The following is a 23486-nucleotide window of genomic DNA, read 5'->3' on the forward strand; positions in this document are numbered from 1 at the left end:
AAGGATCATATAAATTCCAAATAATTTTACAAGTTACTTTCTGTTCCCCATCCAATCATTCTCCCTAGTAATCATGTATAGCCCCTCAATAGAATGCTTCTCCCTCTCCCATAACCTGTTGTGCCAGGACCCAAGCCCCCATTCTGTCTGTAACCTCAAGACAGTATATAAGTTTCTGGACTTCCCTGGAGAGGGTGTAGTCTTTATTCTGAAGGCTCTCGTGTATACCTGTTAAATTTGTATGCCTTTTCTCCTGTTAATGAATCTGCCTCATGTCAGTGATTTTTCAGGGAACGCTTAGGGGCCAAGAGCTTCCTTGGCCAGTTCTGTGTTAAGTGATGCGTTCTGTGTTAAGTGATGTGTTCAGTGCTGGCAGCCTGACATTGGCCATGGTGAGAGTACTTATACCACAGAAACTGGTAAACGCTATAAACTTGGGTTTGATTTATGTTTTTTCATTGTCTAGTGTTTCTAGACTTAAGAATGATAGAGAAGATGTCTTGGGTGAATATTATGATATACAAATTATCTCAATTTTTAAAACATTGAGGCCGGGTGCAGTGGCTCACACCTGTACAATCTCAGCACTTTGGGAGGCTGGGGTGGGTGGATCATGAGGTCAGGAGTTCAAGACCAGCCTGGCCAAAATGGTGAAACCCTGTCTCTACTAAAAATAGAAAAATTAGCCTGGTGTGATGGCAGGCGCCTGTAATCCCAGCTACTCGGGAGGCTGAGGCAGAGAATTGCTTGAACCCGGGAAGCAGAGGTTGCAGTGAGCTGAGATTGTGCCACTGCACTCCAGCCTGGGCAATAGAGCGAGACTCCATCTCAAAAAAAAAAAAATTGAGATTTTTTTAATCTCAAAGATTGAAATCAGTTCCGTGTTAAGTGATGTGTTCAGTGCTGGCAGCTTGACATTGGCCATGGTGAGAGTACTTATACCACATAAATTGGTAAATGTTATAAACTTGGGCTTGATTTATGTTTTTTTGATTGTCTAGTGTCTCTAGACTTAATAATAATAGAGAAGATGTCTTGGGTGAATAATATGGTATGTAAATTATATCTCAGTTTTTTAAAAAGTGTGTTGCATCTGTAGCCATTATAATGGGAATAGTACAAAAAACTGAGGAAATATTTTCAGCATTCAGAAACTACCACTTGATTAAACAGTTGCTCATGTTTTCAGTGAAGCTCTGACATACATCTTTGACTTATTTCCCTTTCATCTTACATGTTAACATAAAAGAAATTACCAACCACGTTTGTGTTGGAGCTACGCTCATTTGTCAGTTGCAAGCATAGGTTGGCTACAAATACACCCGTTTGGCAAAAAATCAATGAGCTTTCTACAAGAATCAATTGGTTGTGTGGATTTTACAATAATGATTATTGTATGTTTTATTATTTGTAAATTGTTACTGATAATAAAGAGTCAAACTCTGGCCAGGTGTGGTGGCTCACGCCTGTAATCCCGAAACTTTGGGAGGCCAAGGTCGAGGGATCACTTGAGGTCAGGAGTTTGAGACCAGCCTGGGCAATGTAGCAAGACCCTGTCTCTACAAAAAATAAAAAATTAGCCAGGTGTGGTGGCATGTGCCTGTAGTCCCAGCTACTCAGGCGGCTGAGGCAGGAGGATCACTTGAGGTTGCAGTGAGCCGTAGTCATACTACTGCACTCCAGCCTGAGGGACAGCGGAACACCCTGTCTCAGAAGGAAAAAAAATATCCAGCTGCAACTTGGGTATTTCCCAGCCAAGAGGTCACACACCATACCAACGCAGAGGGTGGGGCCCTGTAACTCAGGAGGGGGCGTGATCTGGGGTGCTCTCTTAGCCACAGGGCCCCATGGTACTGCTGAAGGGGGCTGTGGCTTGGGATTGGCTGTGGAGGTGAGCAGGGTCTTAGCGTTGAAAGCAGCTGATAGAGTAACAGGACACAGGGGAGAGTGAGGGGAAGGCCAGCATCCTCTGGATGCATATGGGGCAGGTGTGGGGAGGAGGGAATACAAAGAGGCCTCGCTTTGGAGGGGGAGGATGGTGAGCTGTGTTGGGCATGTTGAATTTGAGGTGTGTTTGGGACATGCAAGTTGGAAATCCAGATCTGGACTTTTGGAGGAGAGACAGGGGCTGGATACAAGTTTGGGCCTTCTGGGAATAGGTGGTAATTAAAGTCATGGGTATGCCTGGGCTTGATGAAGTATGATCAGGGGGCTGGGTGTGCCTTGAGGGGAGCCTGTAGAGAGGACCTAGTCTGCAAAGGGCTGGGTGTGTGTATAGAGCACCTTCGACATAAGTAACTCCATCTTAGAAAAAGACTCCATCTTACATTTAATATGGCACTTTGCCAACAGGGACCACATGTTTTACCTGATCAATAAAGACTGCATCCAGCCAGATAAGGACATAACCAAGCACTCTCCTCCACTATCAGTCCTCACCAGAAGACTCTGTGACCATAAAAGGAGCAAGACTTCAGCAGCTTGAAATGGCCATCTCAACTGACACCATCTTGCTGTCACTCGTGATAAGCACCCAGTATCTCCCACCTAAGGCTCTGCCCACATTAGTGACTCTGCTATTAACAACAGCCAAGATGCAGAAAAAACCAAAGTGTCCATCAACAGATGAATGAAGAAAATATGGCATATATACACAACGGAGTACTAGTCAGCCATAAAAAAGAATGAGATGCTGTCATTTGCAACATGGATGGAACCGGAGCTCATTATGTTAAGTGAAATAAGCCAGGCACAGAAAAAGAAACTTCACGTCCTTACTTATTTGAGGGCGCTGACAATGAAAACAACTGAACTCATGGAGATTGAGAGTAGAAGGATGGTTACCAGAGGCTGGGCAGGGTAATGGTGTGGGAGGGGAGTGAGGATGGTTAATGGGAACAGACATATAGTTAGATAGAATAAGACCTAGTATTCATGCCTGTAATCCCAGCACTTTGGGAGGCCGAGGCGGGCGGATCACGAGGTCAGGAGATCGAGACCATCCTGGCTAACATGGTGAAACCCTGTCTCTACTAAAACTACAGAAAATTAGCCGGGCGAGTTGGCGGGCACCTGTAGTCCCAGCTACTCGGGAGGCTGAGGCAGGAGAATTGCTTGAACCCAGGAGGCGGAGCTTGCAGTGAGCTGAGATCCGGCCACTGCACTCCAGCCTGGGCGACAGAGCAAGACTCTGTCTCAAAAAAAAAAAAAAAAAAAAAAAAAAGACCTAGTATTTGATAGCACAAGAGGATGACTACAGTAAAAAATAACTTATTGTACAATTAAAAATAACTAAAAGAGGCCGGGTGTGGTGGCTCACGCCTGTAATCTCAGAACTTTGGGAGGCCGATGTGGGCAGATCACCTGAAGTCAGGAGTTCGAGACCAGCCTGGCCAACATGGTGAAACCCCATCTCTACTAAAAATACAAAAATTAGCCAGGCATGGTGGTGCACACCTGTAATCCCAGCTACTCGGGAGGTTGAGGCAGGAGAGTCGCTTGAACCCAGGAGGCGGAGGATGCAGCGAGTTAAGACTGCACCACTGCACTCCAGCCTGTGCAACAAAAGCAAAACTGTCTCAAAAAAAAAAAAGAGAGAGAAAGAAAAAGAAACAAAGAGAAAGAAAGAAAAGAAAAGAAAGAAAAGAAAAGAAAAGAAAAGAGAAAAGAAAAGAAAAAATAGCGTCAATAAAAGTCTGACCTTGTGGAAAGACACCAGTGGATGAGCTGGTTATGCCTGACCTCCCGCTGCTCACAAGTGTGGCCAATGTGGAGGGGATGTTCTAAATAGGAAGGTCCCCTGGTTCAGGGCACCTCCTGAGAAATGACAACTAGGGCCGATAAGTTGCCTCTGGATTAGTGACCTTGGCAGGAGCTCTCTTGTGGAACCAATGGGACCAAAAGCCGGCTGGAGTAGATGGAAGAGTAAGGGGAGAGCCCGAGGCAGCCAGACCAGTCGGCTGGAGGGTGTGACCTAGGGCAGAGGGGAGGGGCCCAGATTCCCGCCCCACCCTCAGGTCCAGGATGTGACCTGTGAAATGTGGGATGTGAGGAAAGGAAGGGTCCAGCTCGAATCTCAGGCCCCTGAAGCTGCAGAGATGATCCTGGGAACAGTGAAACTGGGTTGATGAGGGCAGCAGTCCCAGCCTGAAGGTCAGGAGACGCTGGGCTGGAGGTCACCTCCACAAGCGCTCCCTGCATAGGGAGGGTGGGGTCAGGCCTGAAGGGGGAGTACAGGACAGGGGAGTGGTGGAGACAGAATCCAGGGCTCTGCCCGCAGTCCTGATGTCCCCAGGAGGGATGAATGAAGGGACGAAGGAGCGGGTAGCACAGAGCTGTCCCAGAGGGACAGAGAAGCGTGCAGCAGAGGCTGAGGGTGCCAAGAAGTGCCTGGCCAGCTGTCAAATATTGCAGAGGCCACACAGGATGAAGACTGCGGGTGGCCGCCACTCAGTCTGGCTCAAAACAGCATGGATGGCAGTTTCTGCAGAGTGGCCAGATACAAGGACAGATTGCAGAGCCTCGGGGAGAACGGGCAAGGAGGCAAGAGGAGAGAGCCAAAAAATAGGTTTGTAGGAAGGAAGGAGACACTGAGGCAGCAGCTAGACAGAAAAACATCAGAAGAACCTTGGTCAGGCGTGGTCATTTTCATGCCTCCTCCTTCCCTCTCTTCCTCCTCCCCACCATGCATCTAATTTCAGTATCTGCAGCCCCTAAGGTCCAAATTCCAGATCCAGTATTTACTGGTTGAGTAGCCTTGGGAAAATCATAAGGAGCCCCTTCAAGTTGAGGTCCTGTCACGACATGAGATGAACGCCATAGCAAAATGGGATTCTTCAATTATTTTTGAGATGAGGTCTTGCTCTGTCGCCCAGGCTGGGGTGCAGAGGCACAAGCCTGGCTCACTGCAGCCTCGACTGCCAGGGCTCAAGTGATCCTCCCACCTCAGCCTCCCTAGTGGCTGGGACTACAGGTGCGCACCACCACACCCTGCTATTTTATCTTATTATTTTCTTTTTTGAGACAGGGCCTCACTCTGTCTCCCAGGCTACAGTGCAGTGGCGCCATCACTGCTCACTGCAGGCTCGACATCCTTGGGCTTAAAGGATCCTCTGTCTTCAGCCTCCCGAGTAGCTGGGACTGCAGGTATATACCACCACGCCCGGCTAAATTTTGTCTTTTGTAGACAGTGTCTTGCTATGTTGCCCAGACTGGCCTCCAGCCCATTGCATTCCCCCTGCGGTGGTGGTGACCCATTAGAAAAAACAAAATAGGATTCAGGGCCGGGCGCGGTGGCTCAAGCCTGTAATCCCAGCACTTTGGGAGGCCGAGACGGGTGGATCACGAGGTCAGGAGATCGAGACCATCCTGGCGAACACGGTGAAACCCCGTCTCTACTAAAAATACAAAAAACTAGCCGGGCGAGGTGGCGGCGCCTGTAGTCCCAGCTACTCGGGAGGCTGAGGCAGGAGAATGGCGTGAACCCGGGAGGCGGAGCTTGCAGTGAGCTGAGATCCGGCCACTGCACTCCAGCCTGGGCGACAGAGCCAGACTCCGTCTCAAAAAAAAAAAAAAGAAAAAACAAAATAGGATTCAATTTATGTGAACTTAAACACACCTGGGGAAGGGGGGAAAGCTGTCACATTACAGGAAATCTTTGTCCTTCACATTTGTCTCTGGTTGCACGTGTAAAAGCTTCCCCCACCTAGTGGCAAGGAAAGTGGTGGATTTCAACTGTGGAGGAAGGGTCCCCAGGGTGCAGAGGGAGGGGCACAGGGAGCCGCAAGTCCCCAGAGGCCCACCCGATGCTAACAATGTGCAGTGAGGAAAGCCAGAAGGCACTTCGGTTCCATTCCATTTTATTACAATCCTGTCCTTGAGTTCCAGAACGAACGGCTATTTAATACACAACCCCAAACACTCCTAAAATGGATCTTGTTAACATTCAAAAGTCTCCCATTTCTTTCTCAGTATATTAAATCAAAAGGGAAAAAAATCTTTAAAAAAAAAAAAAATCAATAGGTTTAGTTCACCCCAGGAAAAGCACCTTCACAACAGGAAACTAAATTGTCAGGACATCTGACCAAAGACACAAAGCAGCAGGTGAGATTCCTGACAGGAGAGAGGGACTCCCAATGGAGCATAAATAGACCCCCCCAAAGTATACATTTCACATGAGTGTGTACATATATATGTCATATATTAAAAAAAATTGGTTTCTATACCCAAAAAGTCATTCAGAAATAAATCAACACCCCATCTGAGACCGGGAAAGTCGGGTGCCGTAGCCAGGTTATACATCAAGCTTGCACCTCGCTCTGTGCGGGTGACCCCTCGGTGCACTGTGCACACTGGCCTGGAGGGGGCTGGATGGGGACCTCTGTCCTGCCCCCCAATCCCCAGGCCTGGCAGATCCAGTGTTTGCAGAAAAGTGAACCAGGGAAATTTAGGAAGGCAGGTAGCTGTGTGGTCCCCAAACCGCACGGTGCAGCTCAGGAGCCAGCTGGAGGCTGGGGGCAAATGGCCAAGGTCACCACCAGCTGCCCTGCAGGCTGCCCTGGGTCCTGGGGTAAAGGGAAGTGCTTGGGAACCCAGGAATGGAACAGCAGCACTCTCACTTTTTACCAGCAGGCCTGACTCTGGGGTCTGCCCAAGGCCCTGGAGACCTTAGTATCACCAGTGTGGGCTTCTCCTGGGATCCAACGGCCTTTGGGAGAGGGAGTGGGCTTTTCGACCCGCCAGGCCTGAGCCTCGTGAGCCTGTTGTGTGAGTGTGTGTGTGCTTAATGGAGCTCAACACACTGCAAATGAGTGTTCTACTGGGACATACTGGAGACGCGTCTGCTTTGGGGAAGTCAGTTTGTCATTGCATCCTAATTGGTCCCCATGCTGTGGATTTGTTCCAAAGATATCAGCTGCTGGAAGAGGCAGACACAGAAGACACGTTACACACTTGGAAGCGTAATCCTCTCGGGACTTGGCACAGTGTTTCCATTCACAGAACAAACAGCAGAAATGCATGGGAACCCCTTTCCTCATTCCAAACCCTTTCCTGACACCGCAGGCAAGCAGGAGAAAAGGCTGTGAGAGTCAGAAGGCGTGTCAGTAGTTTTCAGGTTTGCAAGCTCAACCACGAGACAGTCACACGCAGCCGTACTCATACCACACGGTCTGCGGGTCCCCGCCTGGCTCCGGGGAGGCGGGAGTGCTCTTGGAGATGCTCCCTCGACTGCAGTCCTCAGGGACCCGGCCAGGGTGGGGAGCCAAATCAGAAGACCGACCTGGGCTCTTGGCCAGGAGCCCCTCGCTGCAGTCTTGCCCGGGGACCCCGTCTCCCTCTGAGAGGCTGAGCCCCGCCCGGACGGGGGCAATGGTGGCCACCTCCCCCGAGTGTGGGGGCGCCTTGGGCTTGGTCCTGGCAGCCAGGGCTGCAGCAGGTGAGAAGTGTGGGAGCTGGGAGTTGCTGCCACTGCCAGCAACAGCAGTACCAGCACCTGCAGCGGCAATGGCGGGGGCTGTGGCAGACTGATGCAGGGGGGCCAGCCTTTCCTCCTTTGGGGGAGCCAGGGAGAAGCGCCTCGTGTCCAGTGGCCGGCTGCGGGGACCTGGGCCCTGACAGGAGCTGCCAGCCTTTCCCACAAGTGGGGTCCGCTCCCGGGCCAAGCTGTGGGAGCTGGGGGGTGCTGGGCTTTGTAGGGTGTGGCTGCCTGTCTCTTTGCCCCCTAAGGCCTCAGGAGTCCCCAGCTTCTGAGGGGACTCCTGTTTGCAGGCCTCTGGCCCACTGGCCCGGAGAAGGTCAGCTGAGGCCAGGCTGAAGGCCCGGCTCAGGGAGGCACTGCGGCTGGCAGGTGCGTGGGAAGCTGGGGGCACTGGAGCCTGCCGGGGTCTGCCCAGAGACAGGCTCTGGGGAGGCTGGGCCTGTCTCGGGGCCACGCTGGATGGGGCCACGCTGGGTGGGGCCTCGGCCTCAGTCAGTCTGAAGTTTGGCTTTACATACTGCCCAGGCTTCAGCGGCCTCCCCTCCGAAGTGGGGGTGGCCATCTTGACGGTGGGGGCCACAAAGCTGGTGGGCATCTTGGTCCCTTCTTTCTTGGCAGGTGGTCCTGGTTGGCCTCCGATGGCTGGGGGATCGCTGGCCTTTCGAAAGTAGTCACTCAGCAGGTCATCCCGGCAACTGGGAGTGTCCTATGGATAAGAGAGTGAAGGGTGGAGGTGGGCATGAGGGTTGGGCGAGTCCTCAAAGCCTCCTCCCACCCAGGACGCCCCCTGAGCAGCCCACATGGCTGGGACTGCAGTTCCTGCCTGCCTTTTCCGAGGCACATGTGCCACCCCCGCCACACACACCAGCCCTGGGCAGGACGGTGAGGGTGGATGAGGCAGCATGGGACCACCAGGAAATAACTCCAGATTCCCCCAGGCAGCCCCCTAACTTTACACAAATAAGGAAACAGACCCAGAGAGGGAAATGACTTCCTACAAAGTGAGTTAGTTTCCCAGAAACCCTGACTGCAGCTGACCACTTCGGTCTGTCTGGTTTCCACCAAGCACAGCCGGAACTAGAACCCTGGCGGGTGTGAGCAGGGCCTTGCTCCCCCGGTCACCCCGGGACATCATAAGGACCTCACCTTGCGCCACCGAGAGCAAGAGGAACAAGAGCAGCTCCTGAAACACCAGAACCTTCACTGCCACTAGACCTCTCTCTGGGCCCGAGAAAGGGAAGAGAGAGGCAGAATGGAGGTGGGAGGGGGCGGGGGACAGAGAGGTACAAATGGAGTCTGTAAGTGTCCAGAAGGGGGAATGGTGGGGCTGCACAGGGAAATGAAGACACTGGGACGGCCCAGCCGCCACTCTGTTCCTGCTAAGCTGCCGCCCAGGCTGTGCTTCCCCTGCCCAGGGAGCAGGTGTCCTTTGCCACCACCTTGGGAACAGGCAGAGCCATGGAGGCAAGGGTCTATGTCCCCACTCAGGGAACTGCAGCCTTCTGCAAGCACAGCTTCTCCTGAGGTTGACATGGATGAAGACGAAGAGAAGTGACTTCATGGGGGATGAGAGGCCGGCGGGTGTCAGCCTGAAGGTGGGTTGGTAGCTCAGGAGCCATCTGCACCTGCCAGCAACTCCTGTCCCACAGAAACATCTGCACATGGTGCCACTGGACAGAGATGCATCTGCTGTTTTATGCTAGTTTGATGCTACACATCTTGGGTGGGCGTCCAGTAAGACCTGTGATATCCACAGGTACCTTTCATCACCTAGGGGGCCATGTGCTGTTCTAGGAACCACATGTATAATTGCAAAGACACTCATTTAATTCTCAAAATGACCTTGCAAGGTTGTTGAAAGACTGTGTGAAGGTAAAGAAGCAGGTCATGGAGGTTTGGCAGGTCACGCGTCCAGAGAGAGGCAGACCCAGATGAAAGCCTACGGCTGCCTGGCTCAGAGCTGCTTTCCACTCCACCAGGCTCCTCCCTGCACACCTCAGAGCCGTTGATACCCACACTCCCTGGCCACACAGGGAGCCCCATCGTGCGACACTCCCTCCCTGCATCATCGACACCCAGATAGTGGGGGCGCAGTGGGCATACTGTTGTCATTTCCCTGGGATGGGAAGCCCTTGTGTACATTAGGGGCTTTGTGTGTCGGGGGTACCAGGAAGGAAGTCAGGTGTGTCAGGGATAGGGGGTTAAATATCCCAGGCAGAGAGAGGGGGCTGGCTCGCTGCATGCCAGGCATCTGCTTTCAACAGAAACTGCTACAGCCGGACTGTTTTGGTCTCATTTAAGCTAAAAATGGAAAGGTAACAGTACAGGGAATAGGAAATGGGGACTGTGAGGACGAGTCTGAACTGAGCAGGGAGGGGCCCCACTCCTCGATCAGGCCCTGCCTGCCAACATCTCCAAAGGGAAAGGAAACCATCATAAGGGGCATATAACAAAAGAAGACTGAGAAGGAAAGCCTTCCCGCCGCAGGCCCCAGTTTCTGGAGTGTTCTCGTTCAGTCCATTAGACCAGCAGCTTTTTTTTTTTTTTTTTGAGACAGGGTCTCACTGTGTTGCCCAGGCTGGAGTACAGTGGCACAATCTCGGTTCACTGCAACCTGAGCCTCCCAGGTTCAAGAGATTCTCCTGCCTCAACCTCCCGAGTAGCTGGGATCACAGGCGCCTGCCACCATGACCCAGTTAATTTTTGTATCTTTAGTAGAGATGGGGTTTCACTATGTTGGCCAGGCTGGTCTCGAATGCCTGACCTCAAGTGATCCGCCCGCCTCAGCCTCCCAAAGTGCTGGGATGACAGGCGTGAGCCACCGCTTGGCCTAGACCAGTGGTTCTTAAACCATGGTGCCTACCCAGCCACAAGACCATTATCTAGAATTTATAAAGATGCAAATTGTCAGCAAGCCCAACCTCAGACCCACTGATTCAGAAACTCAGGGAATGGGTTCTGTGGTCTAGCAAGGCCCCCAGACGATTCAAAGGCACGCCTGAGTTTGAGAACCACAACATTAGACTGCTAACGTCTTGAGCGCAGGCGCTCCTTTGCTTTTCTCAGCTTGGCTTTTCCAGCTCCTTGCACAGAATAAGTGCTTGGGAGACAGAAATATTTAAGTGAAGGAAGGCCAGGGCCATGTTTCATATTTCTCTTGTGTCAACTGCAAAGCCGGGCACGGCGCATGCAGGCAAAGAAAACCTGCTGATGAACTGGTTTGTTTTTCAAGAGCAGGCACCAGGCATACTGCTTAACGTAAGATAGTAGGTGCTCAATAAATATCTACCAAACACATACTTGCTTTTCTATGTCACTGTGTCCTAGTAGTGCAGGTCACAGGGTTTACCAGAGAGCTAGACAAAGTCCAAATGTGTTTCTTTAAGGGGAATGAGATGGAAAGACTGAAAAAGACTGAAGTTTTAAGAATCCTCAAAAGGGCTCAATTGCAGACAGTGAACTGCACTCACTCAGTACCCCAACAGCTCACGTGACGAAATTCGGAGGGAGCACTTGAAAGATGGATGTGCAGCTTCAAAAAAGCGAAATGAAGACCTACAGAGGCGGCAGGAGGATGTCAACAGGCAGTGTTCAGGGTGAGGAGCTGCAGAGCTGGGGCCAAATCCAGCTAGCTGCCTGTTTTTGTACATCCTGTAAGGTGAGAATAGTTGCTACATTTTTATTTTTATTTTATTTTTTCTTGAGACAGAGTCTCGCTCTGTCGCCGAAGCTGGAGTGCAGTGGTGCAATCTCAGCTCACTGCAACCTCCGCCTCCCGGGTTCAAATGATTCTCCTGCCTCATTCTCCCGAGTAGTTGGGATTAAAGGCACCTGCCACAATGCCCGGCTAATTTTTGTATTTTTTGTAGACACGGGTGTCTCTACAACTCTGCTTATTTGTAGAGATGGGTATATTTTTTGTAGAGATGGTGGCCAGGCTGGTCTCAGACTCCTGGACTCACATGATCTGCCCACCTTGGCCTCCCAAAGGCTGGGATTACAGGCATGAGCCACTGTACCTCGTCAGTTGCTACATTTTTAATTGGTCAAAAAGAAATTTTGTAAAAATGTATTTCACAACATGTGGAAATCATATGAAATTCAAATGTCAGTGTCCATAAGTAAAGCTTTATTGGATGTCAGCCATGTCCATCCATTGACATAGGATCCAGTGTTTGCTTTCTCGAATGGGCAGAGTTGAGTAGCTACAACAGAGACTGTGAGGCCCAGAAAGCCTAAAATCATTCCTCTCTGGTCCTTTCAAGTTAAAAGTTTGCCAGCCCCTGCTGGAGAAAATGCAGGGTAAGCGAGGACTCAGAGCTCTGCCATGAAACCCAGTGTGAGACCCTAGCCCTGCAAGTCAGGTGCTGGCCACGCACCCTTGGTGCCGGCCACAAGCTCTGCCGGCTCACCTCCCAGACCCAGGGAAAAGCAGCCTCCGAGGTCAGGGGCTGGCTTGCGGTGACTTGCCAGCTAGTGCTCTAGTCAGCCTCTCACGTCCAAGCCAGCTCTGTGCCTAGGCCTTGCCACCCCCACCCCATCCCTCTCTGCAGCTATGATCCTGAGCCAGGAAGAGACAGCGAGGGAAGAGAGACGCGCCAAGTTTGTGTCTGGGTCACTCACGTGGGTGGGGGAGCTGCGGTTGCTCTCCTCCAGGAACTCCTCCAAGGTGACCATCTCACTGCTGGGGGAGGCTGAGCAGGGCCGCACTCCAACGTGGGGAGGAGCTGTGCCCCTCTTCTGGGCACCCTCCTGTGGGAGGGGCCCGTTCCGGGGCAAGGGGTACTCGTGGCGGCCAAGGGCATTGCGTCCTGGTGTGCTGGCTTCCCGGGGCAGAGTAGCCAGGTCCCTGCTGGGGATCAGGTCTTCGCTGCTGAAGCTCTCGGACCGGCCATGGAGCTGCTCGGAGGAGCCTGGGTGTCCAGGCAGGAGACAGAGGACCCTCATCAGTCTCGGCAGCCCTCTGATGGCTTCTACAGGTTTCGTGCTGCCTTTGGCCCACTCCAAACTAGCAGAGAGAAACCCCTGCCCAAAATCCCAGGGCTTACTCCCACCAGGCTGAAAGTCTATTGAATCTGTAGGACTCCTTTTGAATGTCACTTGGCCTTTAAAAACATAATACCTTGAGATAAAAGTGGAAAGCTTCTGCTAAAGTTTCAGTTATTACTGGCTATGAGGCACTGCCCTTGTTAGCACTCGCTCATTCATGTATTCAAAGCTTATTCACCTGCTCCATGCTAGGGGCTAAATGTACAGGGAAAGTTCATGAAGTCAGACCACAGTCTGTGCCTAACACAAACTATACATGTTCCAAGAATCAAAATCCTCCAGATTTGTTCTGTGGCCACAGCAGAACGGAACTAGTGTTACTCTCCCCATTCTACAGATGAAGTAACTGAGACTCGAGACCTGTGACACGCCTGCATCTCAGTGCTGCTCGGGGGAGAAGGGAGCTGAACCCCAACCCATTCTAACTCCCAGTCTATGCCTGAAACTGTACAGTGTGGCCTCTGAATGTGTCAGAATGCATTTGAAACCCCTAGTCATGTATTTTAAAAATTATAATAATATGAGCCCAGAGCCAAACCACCAATACACTTTTATCCCCCATCCTAAAATAGGGTCTCGCTTCTGTTTTCCAGGCTGGAATGCAGTAGTACAATCACAGCCTACTACAGCCTTGACCTCCCAGGCTCGAGCGATCCTCCCACCTCAGCCTCCTGAGTAGCTGGGACCACAGGCATGCGCCACCACACCTGGCTCATCTTTTGCTTTTTGTAGAGATGGGGTTTTGCCATGTTTCCCAGGCTGGTTTCTAACTCTGGCCCAAGCGATCCACCTGCTTGTGCCTCCCAAAGTGCTGATTATAGGCGTGAGCCACTGTGCCTGCCCCGAATCAATTTTTAAAAGTACACAGAAGCAGAAGACTTACCTTTTAGGTTAAGAGGTGAGCTGTTGCTGGATGTGTTTCTACTGCTCTCTAAGCTACTTGGCCGCGACACTGAAAGGAAATGGCAGTGTTAAAATTAAAAAGCCAACGAGCAGGTATATCCCAGATTAGCCATCTGAGAAAAACTATGCACTAAAACAATCCTGTGCCAAAGCTAAGCCCAGTGCCCTCAGGAAGGAGGAACTCTGGGACTCCCTCTGCGCTCCAGTGAGGAAGCCTCGCGTCCCCAACAGAGTGCTGGGCACAGAACAAGTAGCCACCAACAGATGACAACTCTGCTTTTCTACGTTTAGGAGGCCTGAGGCTGCAGCTTCACACAACTGTACAAAGGAAATCTCACACAGAACGCCAGCATAGAGGGCAGACAAAACAAGGCTGCTCCGGGTGAACCAGAGGTTGAGGTGGGGGTAGGGGGGTCCTCCTCTATTACCGCACAGAGCTTTCTGGAACACATGTGGACAGCCTCAGCCGAGGCCATGGGAAGGAAGATGAGGGCTGTTCAGGGCCATGTGAGTGCACGTGTAAGCGCGTGTACCTGTAACCAGTGAGGTGTCATGTCAGGAGACCACAGGGAGCAGGTGCCAGGGGCCTGGGAAGGAAGGGGGCACTCCCTTCTCCTGGATATTTGCTCTTCTTCAGTTTCTTTGTGTCATTTGCCTTAAATTTACATCTGCCCCAAAGGAAAAAAATCAAGGCTTATGGTGCCGAGGGCACCTGCCCACCTGCTCTCCTGGCCACAGTGGGTGCTTGCCTGAGTGTGGCTCTGCCATGCCACCCCACTGCAGACTTTGGGGAAGGCTGGCACCATTCCCTACAGAGGGCAGGCCATCCCTTCCAGGGCCCGCAGGCCTCTCCTGGGTCACTCCTCCAGCGGCCCTATCTCGAGAGCGAACATGTCCATGCTGCTGTGCTATGAACCCCCGTGGCAGGGATGGCATTTCAGTTGTCCTGCAACCCCCAGCACCCAGCAGGCGCTGAGCTGAGCCACCTCAGGAGCCTGTAGAGACCCCTGGGGTTCCTCTGCTTGCTAGGCCACCAATGCAAGTTCATTCAGGTTTCCTGGGTCCACAGGGCACCTGGTTCCAAGGGCTGAGGTGCTCTGCAAACAGCAGATGTCCAGAAAACACCTGCTAGCAAACATGTTTGAAACTGAGCCAAAAACATACTTGGTGATAGCGAATAGCCTAAAAACAGAATCGGTCCCCTCCCTGAGCAGTGAAAATGTAAAATAAACAAATGCACATCTCTCTTTAAAAAAGAAGTAAATTTCAGTACAAGGGAACTGTGATAGCAATCAGCGGCCCGAAAGCACCATTGTTTATTAAGTACTGCAACGCAAATCCTTTTCCCTTCTTTTTCCTAAGAGAAGCTAGAGGAAACAGAACATTTATGAAAAAAGCTCCTATGGTTAGCTGACTGATCACACATCTGGCTGCTCAGGGAGATGCCCCCAGCACACGAGGTAGATTTCTCCTGTTGCATTAGCCTCCACTCAGCGTCAAGATGTAAGACTCCTGTTCATTCAATTATTTCATTACAGTTCTTTACTCAAGTAGAAGACTGTAAGAATGTCAACATCAAGGCCGGGCGCAGTGGCTCAAGCCTGTAATCCCAGCACTTTGGGAGGCCGAGACGGGTGGATCACGAGGTCAGGAGATCGAGACCATCCTGGCTAACACGGTGAAACCCCGTCTCTACTAAAAAATACAAAAACTAGCCGGGCGAGGTGGCGGGCGCCTGTAGTCCCAGCTACTCGGGAGGCTGAGGCGGGAGAATGGCGTGAACCCGGGAGGCGGAGCTTGCAGTGAGCTGAGATCCGGCCACTGCACTCCCGCCTGGGTGACAGAGCGAGACTCCGTCTCAAAAAAAAAAAAAAAAAAGGAATGTCAACATCATCAAGCTATTCAGACCGTGGATAGGGGCAGGAGGTGATGCCGGCTCCTACACTTACCAAGCCTTTCAGAAGTAAACTGAAATCGATGTAAACTTCTAAGGGTCTTTTTAGGATTATTTTCTCACACTTCTAGGGCTGCTTTTCAAAAATTAAAGCAAAGCAGCTTTTAATTTCTGAGAAGGCAGGTACTGTTTACTGCCTCCTTCTGCAGAAATTTATAACATGCCCGAATCAAATGACAAGTGCTTCTAACAATTTCCAAGACTAAATACACCTCAGAGCTACTGTGGGCAACTGCAGCCAAGTCAGGACAGTAACGGACCTTCTTGAAATGAATGCTCCCCCCCTGAGCCACTGGAACTTCCTGGCCAAACTGGAAGGGTGCTTGAAGGCATGAAGAGGAAAGGCCAGTGCTTCCAGAACTGTGATGCTTGGGAGGCAGCAAATTCCCCACCACTGGAGGTATGTAAGGAGAAGCTACATGCTCAGCACCCTGAGGAGGGGAAGGAAGAATGGGTCTCCCATTCCCACCTTCATTTGGTGTTGGACTCCCCTACAGGACTCAGCTTAAAGGATAGGTACCGTGGATAAAAACCAGTCTGGAAACCCAGATGCAGCACCCTCCCTACTCACCGTACTGCCTGTGGTTGGGGACCTCAAACTCCAGGGATGGCTCGCAGAGGTTGTCATCTGAGTTATAGGCTAAGGTGAAAATGAGGCTGGTGAGTCACGGTTACGGAACATCCCTCATCCACAGGGAACCCTGCCACCTCGCCTGCCACCTGGATCCCAGCAGCTCCAGCTCTTGGGATGAGGGCATGGTGTGCAGATGCTGCCTTTGGGACCTGCCTCTCCTACCCCTCCACTATTTCTCCTGCTGGGCAATGCTGACACTCCCGATTCCCATCCCCTTTAAATCACTCTTCCACCTCTGCTGTGACTGGGATGTGTGGACCAAAGGTGTGTTTTGGCCTAAGGATGATATAAAAAGAGCTGAATATTGAGTATCCTGGGGGACCCCTTCCAGCCTCAGAGGCCAGCCCTGAGAGCAATTCACTTTCAGCAGTCAAGCTATCTTCAGGTGGCAGGAGGAAGAAGGAAGAAAAAGAGGCAAAATCAGAATCTACCCCTTGAGGGGAGAGGCTGAATTCCTGGGGACTAAACATTGCACCAATAGCTCCTGACCAGAAACAGACCTGGAAACCATGGGCCATCAAGCATTCGGCCTTTCCCTGAGAACTGGAAAATGTCTCACGCCTCAATCCTGCTAGTTTCTACCTGACAGCAGACCCTGGATCCCCTCCAAATTGACAACAGGGTCTCCATTTTGGAGATGGTGACATGCCCACCTGCAATGGATATCTGGAGTTTGAGCGTCCCTTGAGGTCAGGACCCTGTCTCTGTTGCTTTGTTTTGTTGATCAGACTCAAGGTTCCGCATGCCCATGGCTTCAAGAATCAGGTGGGTGGGTTTATTTATGCAAATTAACCCCTTCTTGCTCTCTCAGACTTCCAACACCCCAGAGGCAATCACTTTCAACTCCTTCATCTGTTTCTCTGGATATTTCCCTGTCTCTTAAATTATAAGGGGAATGCCCTTTTCAGTTTTAAGCATTATCTCTTCCTTTCTCTTTGCATATTTTAAATTCCCAAATGCTCCTCCCTTCCCTATTGCTTTTTTTATAGCATCTTGTTCTTGTTTCTTGGGTGCAATCATTTCTCTTATCTCCGATTTGAGTGTCACCTGGTAAGATCTGACTGAGCCATTCTGCTGGGACTCTCTCATTACTTTGAGTAATGAGATTACTCAAAGAATATTTTAATCTCCTGCCTAAAGATGTGAACTCGTGGCACCCTGGAGACAGGGAGTTCGTAAATCCTTCACTGAACCCATTTGATTTTAATACAGAACACCTGCCTCAACTGTGTCAGTGAACTTCCAGTTCAGAGACTCTATCCTTTCTTGGCCCGGTGTAGTGGCTCAACACCTGTAATCCCAGCACTTTAGGAGGCCAAGGCAAGAGCATTGCTTGAGGCCAGGAGGTTGAGACCAGCCTGGGCAACATGATGAGACCACATCTCTACAAAAAATTTAAACTACACACACACACACACACACACAAATTTAAAATATATAATTTATCTTCTCTCGAGAAAAAAATTCCAAACTTTTACCAAGGTAGGGCAATGGCAGTTGCCTGGTTTTAGCCCAAACTCTGGTTCTCAGCCCACCTTCCCTTCCCTTCTGGAGCTATTTGGTGCCTTCACTTCCTGAATGCTGGTGGTGGCAGTGGGTTCTGAGGCCCCATTGCAATTAGGCCTCTGGAGGGTTTCCTGCCCAAAGTCCTTGGCTGGTAAACATAGCTGTATCTGTGCCACCAAAGCCTGTCAGCGGCCTCACCCCTTTGCTCACCACCTATCAGACTGAGAGGCAGAGCGACCCCTCTGAATTCTGAGAGCCTGGGGTCTTCGCAAAGGACATTAGGCCTGACGCTCGTGGCTCTGGAAGGGCTCGCGACTCACCTTTGGTGCGGCCTGGGTGCCGGGTGATGGGGGTGGAGCTGGAGGGGGCTGTAGTGGTGGCTGAAGTTGAGCAGGTCCGGGAGCCCAGCTCCGAGGGCCAGGACCTCATGGCCGGATCGGTGGAGGCATCTGTGCGGTCAAGGCTGCCTCTGTGCGGGGAGCCTCGCTTTGGTTTTGGATCCCCAGGGCCTGAGGCAGAAGAGGACATTGAGAAATGAGGCTGCCAATTCCTGTGCCCTGTGGACAACCACACCATGGCCTAGAAGCAGGGCAGCAGGGCACGAGGACCACAGAGACAAAAGCGGGGCTGCCACAGCTCTCGGGCTGCGACTTAAAAGGGACCTGGTGGGGCAGGTTGGGGCAAGAGGGCTTGGCCTCAGGCGGGTGTTGGAGGCCCCATGAGGATGGCTCTGGCTCTAATGCTGGGGTCACACTGCCAGCCCTGAGAGGCCGGGAGGAAACAAAGGGAGCCCCTGAGGGGATAAACTGTTGGTAAAAGTCACACATATTCACTCTAGGACACATCTCCTGTGTAACACTGTCTGGAACTCCAATCCCTGACTTCCAAAGATCCTAACAGATGTCTGCCAGCTCCAAAACCTGCAGCTGAGGATCCGAAGGTCCTGCTGACTGGACTCACTAAGGACTTCAAATAGAAGTTTATTGCTAACCTCACAATATTCTGTTTTTTCAAAACGGGAAGCCTTAATCTCTAACTGCAAGAAAATCTTTACCTTGTATCTTGTGCTTTTCTGAAATCTCTGATTTTTCTACCATGAACATAAACTGGTCAAAATTAAATTAAATCATATATAAAATCATTAAAAAAAATACAGTCCATAAGACCAACTACCCCACAGGAAAGAGCACAGGCTCTCCAAACACAAGATAAAAATGAACACGGTTGGCATTCCTAAGAGCCGACGAAGCACTCTGCAGAGCGTCCCACTCCGTGTGCCCTGACGGCCATGGACCCAGGGCCAGGACTCACTGCTGCAGTTCGGCTTCTTCACCCATGCAGCTGTCTGCCCTCCCAGTCACTCCAAGTCTGGGTTCACTGTGCAGTTTTAAGCGCCCAGAGCTGATGATTTGAAATCAAGGGGAAATGTGGATTTTGAAAGATAACCTTGATGAGAAGCAAGATTCAAGTCTGCCTGAAGTGGGACAGGTGGAATGAATTGGGACAGGTGGAATGAATCGGAACAGGTCATCCTACAGGTGAAGCTAAAATGAGGATCCACGGGGGAGGCGGAGATGAACGAACAGTTAGCATGAGCAGCGGACAGAGAAAGCACAATTCCAACAGCATGCGCAGAAGACAGGTCTGGAGGACCCGGCGCCACGGCAGCCCAGGGTTCCCAGAGCGAGGCTCATGAGATGAAGTCAGTGGCACGTTAACGCTCACATTTTAGTAGTTATGTGTTTATTCTCACGATTACCTTGTTTTTATGATGATACTTGTGTTTTCCACTTACAGGACGGATACTAATCTTTCCTTTTAATACATTTAACTACAAACTGTGAATCAACGTAAGGGAAAACATGTAGGTAATCATATTTTTGTAGGTAATCACATAGATGGTATCAGGATATGACAAAAATAACAGAGGCGGTACAGGGATGGCTGGAGACAGGAAATGCTCCGCCGGTAATGGCCTCGCTGGCCGGCTGGCATTTGCCCCTGCTCGAGGCATGATTTGTGTGCTGATGTTCTTTCTGTCTCCTGCTGTTTTAACTTCAGCATCCAAGATGTCAGAAAACCACAGCACAGTCATAAAACTTCACTTGGGGCTGAACTCTGGCTGGCAAAATCAATCCAATTAGTCAAAACGTCTGAACGGAACCATGAATCCTTCAAAACAGAACATATTTTATAAGGGCCTTACCGGAAAAGGTCCACAACTCAGTGCTCTGACAAAGGAAGAGGAGAGAAGGGCAGCAGTTTTAAATTTAGCTGCTTAAAAATAAAGTCTTAAAAAACCCCTCACTTGACAGAGGCTGTATATTTTAGAAAGTGCAGCAACCACCCGCCAGTGCTGCTTGACACACGGGCAAAACATAAGCTCGCAGGTGCAAGAGACGGGAGAGGGGCACGGCCACTCGACTTACTTAGTACGGACATCCTGGCCCAAGGACATGTGCACGTATATCCTGAGGCTCCCCCTAAAACTGTGTTGTGCTGAAGAAACGGTCCAGGGAGTGTGACAACTCATCTTCTATTTTGAAATCAGAATCCACGCTGGCTACTTTAAGCTTGAAATTGGGGTCAGGAGGAGGGGTCCGCTATCGGCCATCTGGCCTTTTAGACGCTGGCTTTTTTTGTTTGTTTGAATTTTGGAAATGGAGGAGAATACACAATGCAGACACATGATAAAGGAAAGGGATTAGAAATCTCCAATGTCGGAGAAAGAGAGAGGCTCATTAGGAGAGGATGGGATGTCGGAGGAAGACCAGAACCGCAGGCGTTTAGAGAGAGCTGGGTGGGTCGCTGGAGACTTGTCTTTGTCCTTGTTTTTGCTTTTCAAAAAGGGACTCTTTTTGCGCGGAGGTGCTAAATTGTTACCAATTGGATAACCCAAAGGAGGAAGGAAAAAGAAAACACAAATAAATGAAATGAACAATAATGACAAATGAATCGAAATCAGCTAAACGTACTTAAGAAATCAGAATCCCGTCTTGCCCAGGAAAGATGAAAACAGTACACAGTACTCAGACCAGAATCAGGGCTCAGGAATCATCTGTGCTCTGACTCAATTAACTTAAAGGCACCTGAATGCCAATAACTTATTTCCTCAGCACGTGAGGAGAATTACATACTGCCCAAGGAGCCAAGGTTTAGATGATTTTTCAGTTTCAGTGTGCCAAATTATTAAGCAGGAATGCTTATTAGTTTAGGGCCCAGCTTCTCTTACTCATCCATTTTAATGACAGGGTCCCTAACAGCTCAGCTCACACAATCCTCCCGTTCCCACCCAAAGACCTTGGGAACACTCAATGATCCGTTTCAGGGCGCTGTAATCAAAGACTCTACCTGAAGTATTCACTAATGATTTTGTATCTCTAAAATAATCTTTTGGCAGGACGAGTTTTAAGATAATTTAAATACCTCCTTCGCATACTAAAAAAACCCTTCAACACCAAGAATCATGATTTCCTTTTAGACCTTCTAGATATATCCTCCACTCCAATCCTCCACTCCTTAGCCTTTAAATTATAGTGTCTTAACAAAGCAGACAACTGGGCTAACTTCCTAAACACGTCTTATATTAACATTAATCGACCTAACCAATTTCTGATGTAGGATTAAAGTTGATGCCAGGATTTCCATTATTTCTTCCTCCACAGTACCACCTGGTGGCCACAGTGGCTCACACCACAGAAAAAGGGACCAACTCATTCAAGGTTGGTGTCCTTGCGGCCAGTTCAGGGCTAGGCTCTTGTTCAGCATCTTCAGGGACCCAAACAGCTTTACCTGGAGGCAGTCCATGCAGTTAAATGCATGCAGTTAAGAGCTCAGGCCCGGCCGGGCGCGGTGGCTCAAGCCTGTAATCCCAGCACTTTGGGAGGACGAGACGGGCGGATCATGAGGTCAGGAGATCGAGACCATCCTGGCTAACACGGTGAAACCCCGTCTCTACTAAAAAATACAAAAAACTAGCCGGGCGAGGTGGTGGCGCCTGTAGTCCCAGCTACTCGGGAGGCTGAGGCAGGAGAATGGCGGGAACCCGGGAGGCGGAGCTTGCAGTGAGCTGAGATCCGGCCACTGCACTCCAGCCTGGGTGACAGAGCAAGACTCCATCTCAAAAAAAAAAAAAAAAAAGAAAAAAAGAAAAAAAGAGCTCAGGCCCCGGAGTGTGGTCGACCTGAATTTGGGTCCCGCTTACCCAAGGCAAGGGTTTCACACTGTTGAGCCTCACTTTCTCAGCTCTACACAGGGGAGGCCACTACCACCTGCCTCAACAGGGTCGTTAGGATTCAGTGAGATGCATAAAGCACATAAAGTAGTCAAATGGTGCTGGACCCAGAGGGAGCACCCAAGACATGGTGGCTGCTAGCGATCGTGACCATGGTTATGGACCTGCTCGCTCATGGATCACTTTGGACCAGTCAAGCATTTTTTTTCTCTGAAAGTTTTCCTAACTCAGACTGATTCTAGTTAATTAATTCCACTTAAACAGTAATACAAGTTGAGATGACAAATGTCCAAAAATTAAACAGGAGCGAATATAAAAACCTGAGGCAACAGAACCCCTCTAGATTAAAAAAAGTTAAGCTTATCGTTTACTCACGAGTCCTCTAATTTTTTTCTTTTTCTCACCCTGTCTTACGGTGCTGACGCTATCTAATCTCGTCCCCATAAAGAATGACAGTGTTAGTCCCTGAATAAGGTGCGTGAACATTATTTTTGTTAGAGATGGGGTGTCACTCTGTCACCCAGGCTGGAGTACAGTGATAGCTCGCTGTAGCCACGACCTCCTGGGCTCAAGTCTACTGAGCAGCTGGGACTACAGGTACGTGCCACCACGCCTGGCTAAATTTAAAAAAAAAAAAAATTTTTTTTTTTTTTTTTTGCAGAGATGGGGGTTTCCCTATGTTGCCCAGGCTGGTCCCAAACTCCCGGCCTCAAGTGATCCTCCTGCCTTGGCCCTCAAAGTCCTGAGATTATAGTGAGATTATAGGCATGAGTAACTGCAGTAGGCTTTTTTTTTTTTTGCATCTGAAGGAGACACAACAGGTACTTGTGAATGTGCCCCCTCAAAAGGCTTGTGCACACACCACACTCAGAGGGTAGCCTGTCGCTGGTGCTCAGTGCTATATCCTCCGCCTCCGAGACCCCCATGGGTCTCAGGCATAGGCTGGATCTTCAGAAAGTCCTGGTATCCTTTGTAAAAATTTAAATGACTCGGGATAAACAATCCCCCCAAAATGGTATTTAAAGGTAAAGCTGAAAATTTAACAATGTGTAAGGTAAATGCTGTGTCTAATCGCTTCTAAGACACATTTTTTTTTTCCTATACTTTAACATCTCGGAAATTAGGAGGCAGCTTGAATGGTTTCTCGGTCACCACTGGCCAGGTGGCCACAGTGACAAAACAGACATGGTCATAACCAACTCATCTTGCTCCTATTTTCCTTTCATGTGTGTGTACAAAAATCGAATTCTTATTTAGAAAAGCTCTTTCAACAAGAACATAATAAAAATTCGAAGTGGTGGCCCTGTACCATTTGATTGCCTCATGGTATATAAGGTAACTGTACAGCTTTCATGGCTCCTGAGAGGTGATGAAATCCAGCATACACGACTAGAAACCCTGTTCTTGTTTCAGAACCTCTGGCAAACTCCAAAGGACAGCCCTGAGGGAAAAGGCACAGTGTGTCCTATGGCTGGTGGGACACAAGGCCAGATCAGGCTGAAGAAGTCCTAACCCACCTTTCAAAGTGGTAACAGATGAATCACCCAAGGGCTTTCAGGACATCTTATGTAAATGGAGAATGTGTTGAGTGCACCTGGGATCTCCCTGCACAAAGCGGCTTACTACAAATCTTTGGCACATATGAGGGAGCCTCAAAATAAGCTTCCTTGCTTGTCTCGTTGGTACCTGCAGGAATGTCAGCTTTGGATATTCAAATATCTGCCTGGCT

At 50.1% G+C, this 23486-nt stretch overlaps 1 protein-coding gene across 2 annotated transcripts in view; it reads right to left on the bottom strand.

Moving 5' to 3' along the window:
• Positions 1 to 5841: 5841 nt before the first annotated feature.
• Positions 5842 to 23486, bottom strand: part of CCDC88C (coiled-coil domain containing 88C) — a 148302-nt gene continuing 130657 nt past the window's right edge. Inside the window, exons 26-30 of one of the 2 annotated variants that reach the window (XM_030930084.1) lie at positions 17844 to 18032; positions 15955 to 16023; positions 13410 to 13478; positions 12101 to 12390; positions 5842 to 8183 (exon numbers count right to left, since the gene is read on the bottom strand). In XM_030930084.1, the coding sequence (XP_030785944.1) occupies positions 7140 to 8183; positions 12101 to 12390; positions 13410 to 13478; positions 15955 to 16023; positions 17844 to 18032 (1661 nt within the window). In that variant the 3' untranslated portion in view covers positions 5842 to 7139. Of the gene's footprint in view, positions 8184 to 12100; positions 12391 to 13409; positions 13479 to 15954; positions 16024 to 17843; positions 18033 to 20179; positions 20395 to 23486 lie in introns of those variants that run through there. The other variant, XM_030930083.1, reaches the window with a different exon arrangement.

Source organism: Rhinopithecus roxellana, chromosome 5 (genome assembly GCF_007565055.1).
Source record: "Rhinopithecus roxellana isolate Shanxi Qingling chromosome 5, ASM756505v1, whole genome shotgun sequence".
Taxonomy (NCBI): Eukaryota; Metazoa; Chordata; class Mammalia; order Primates; family Cercopithecidae; genus Rhinopithecus; species Rhinopithecus roxellana.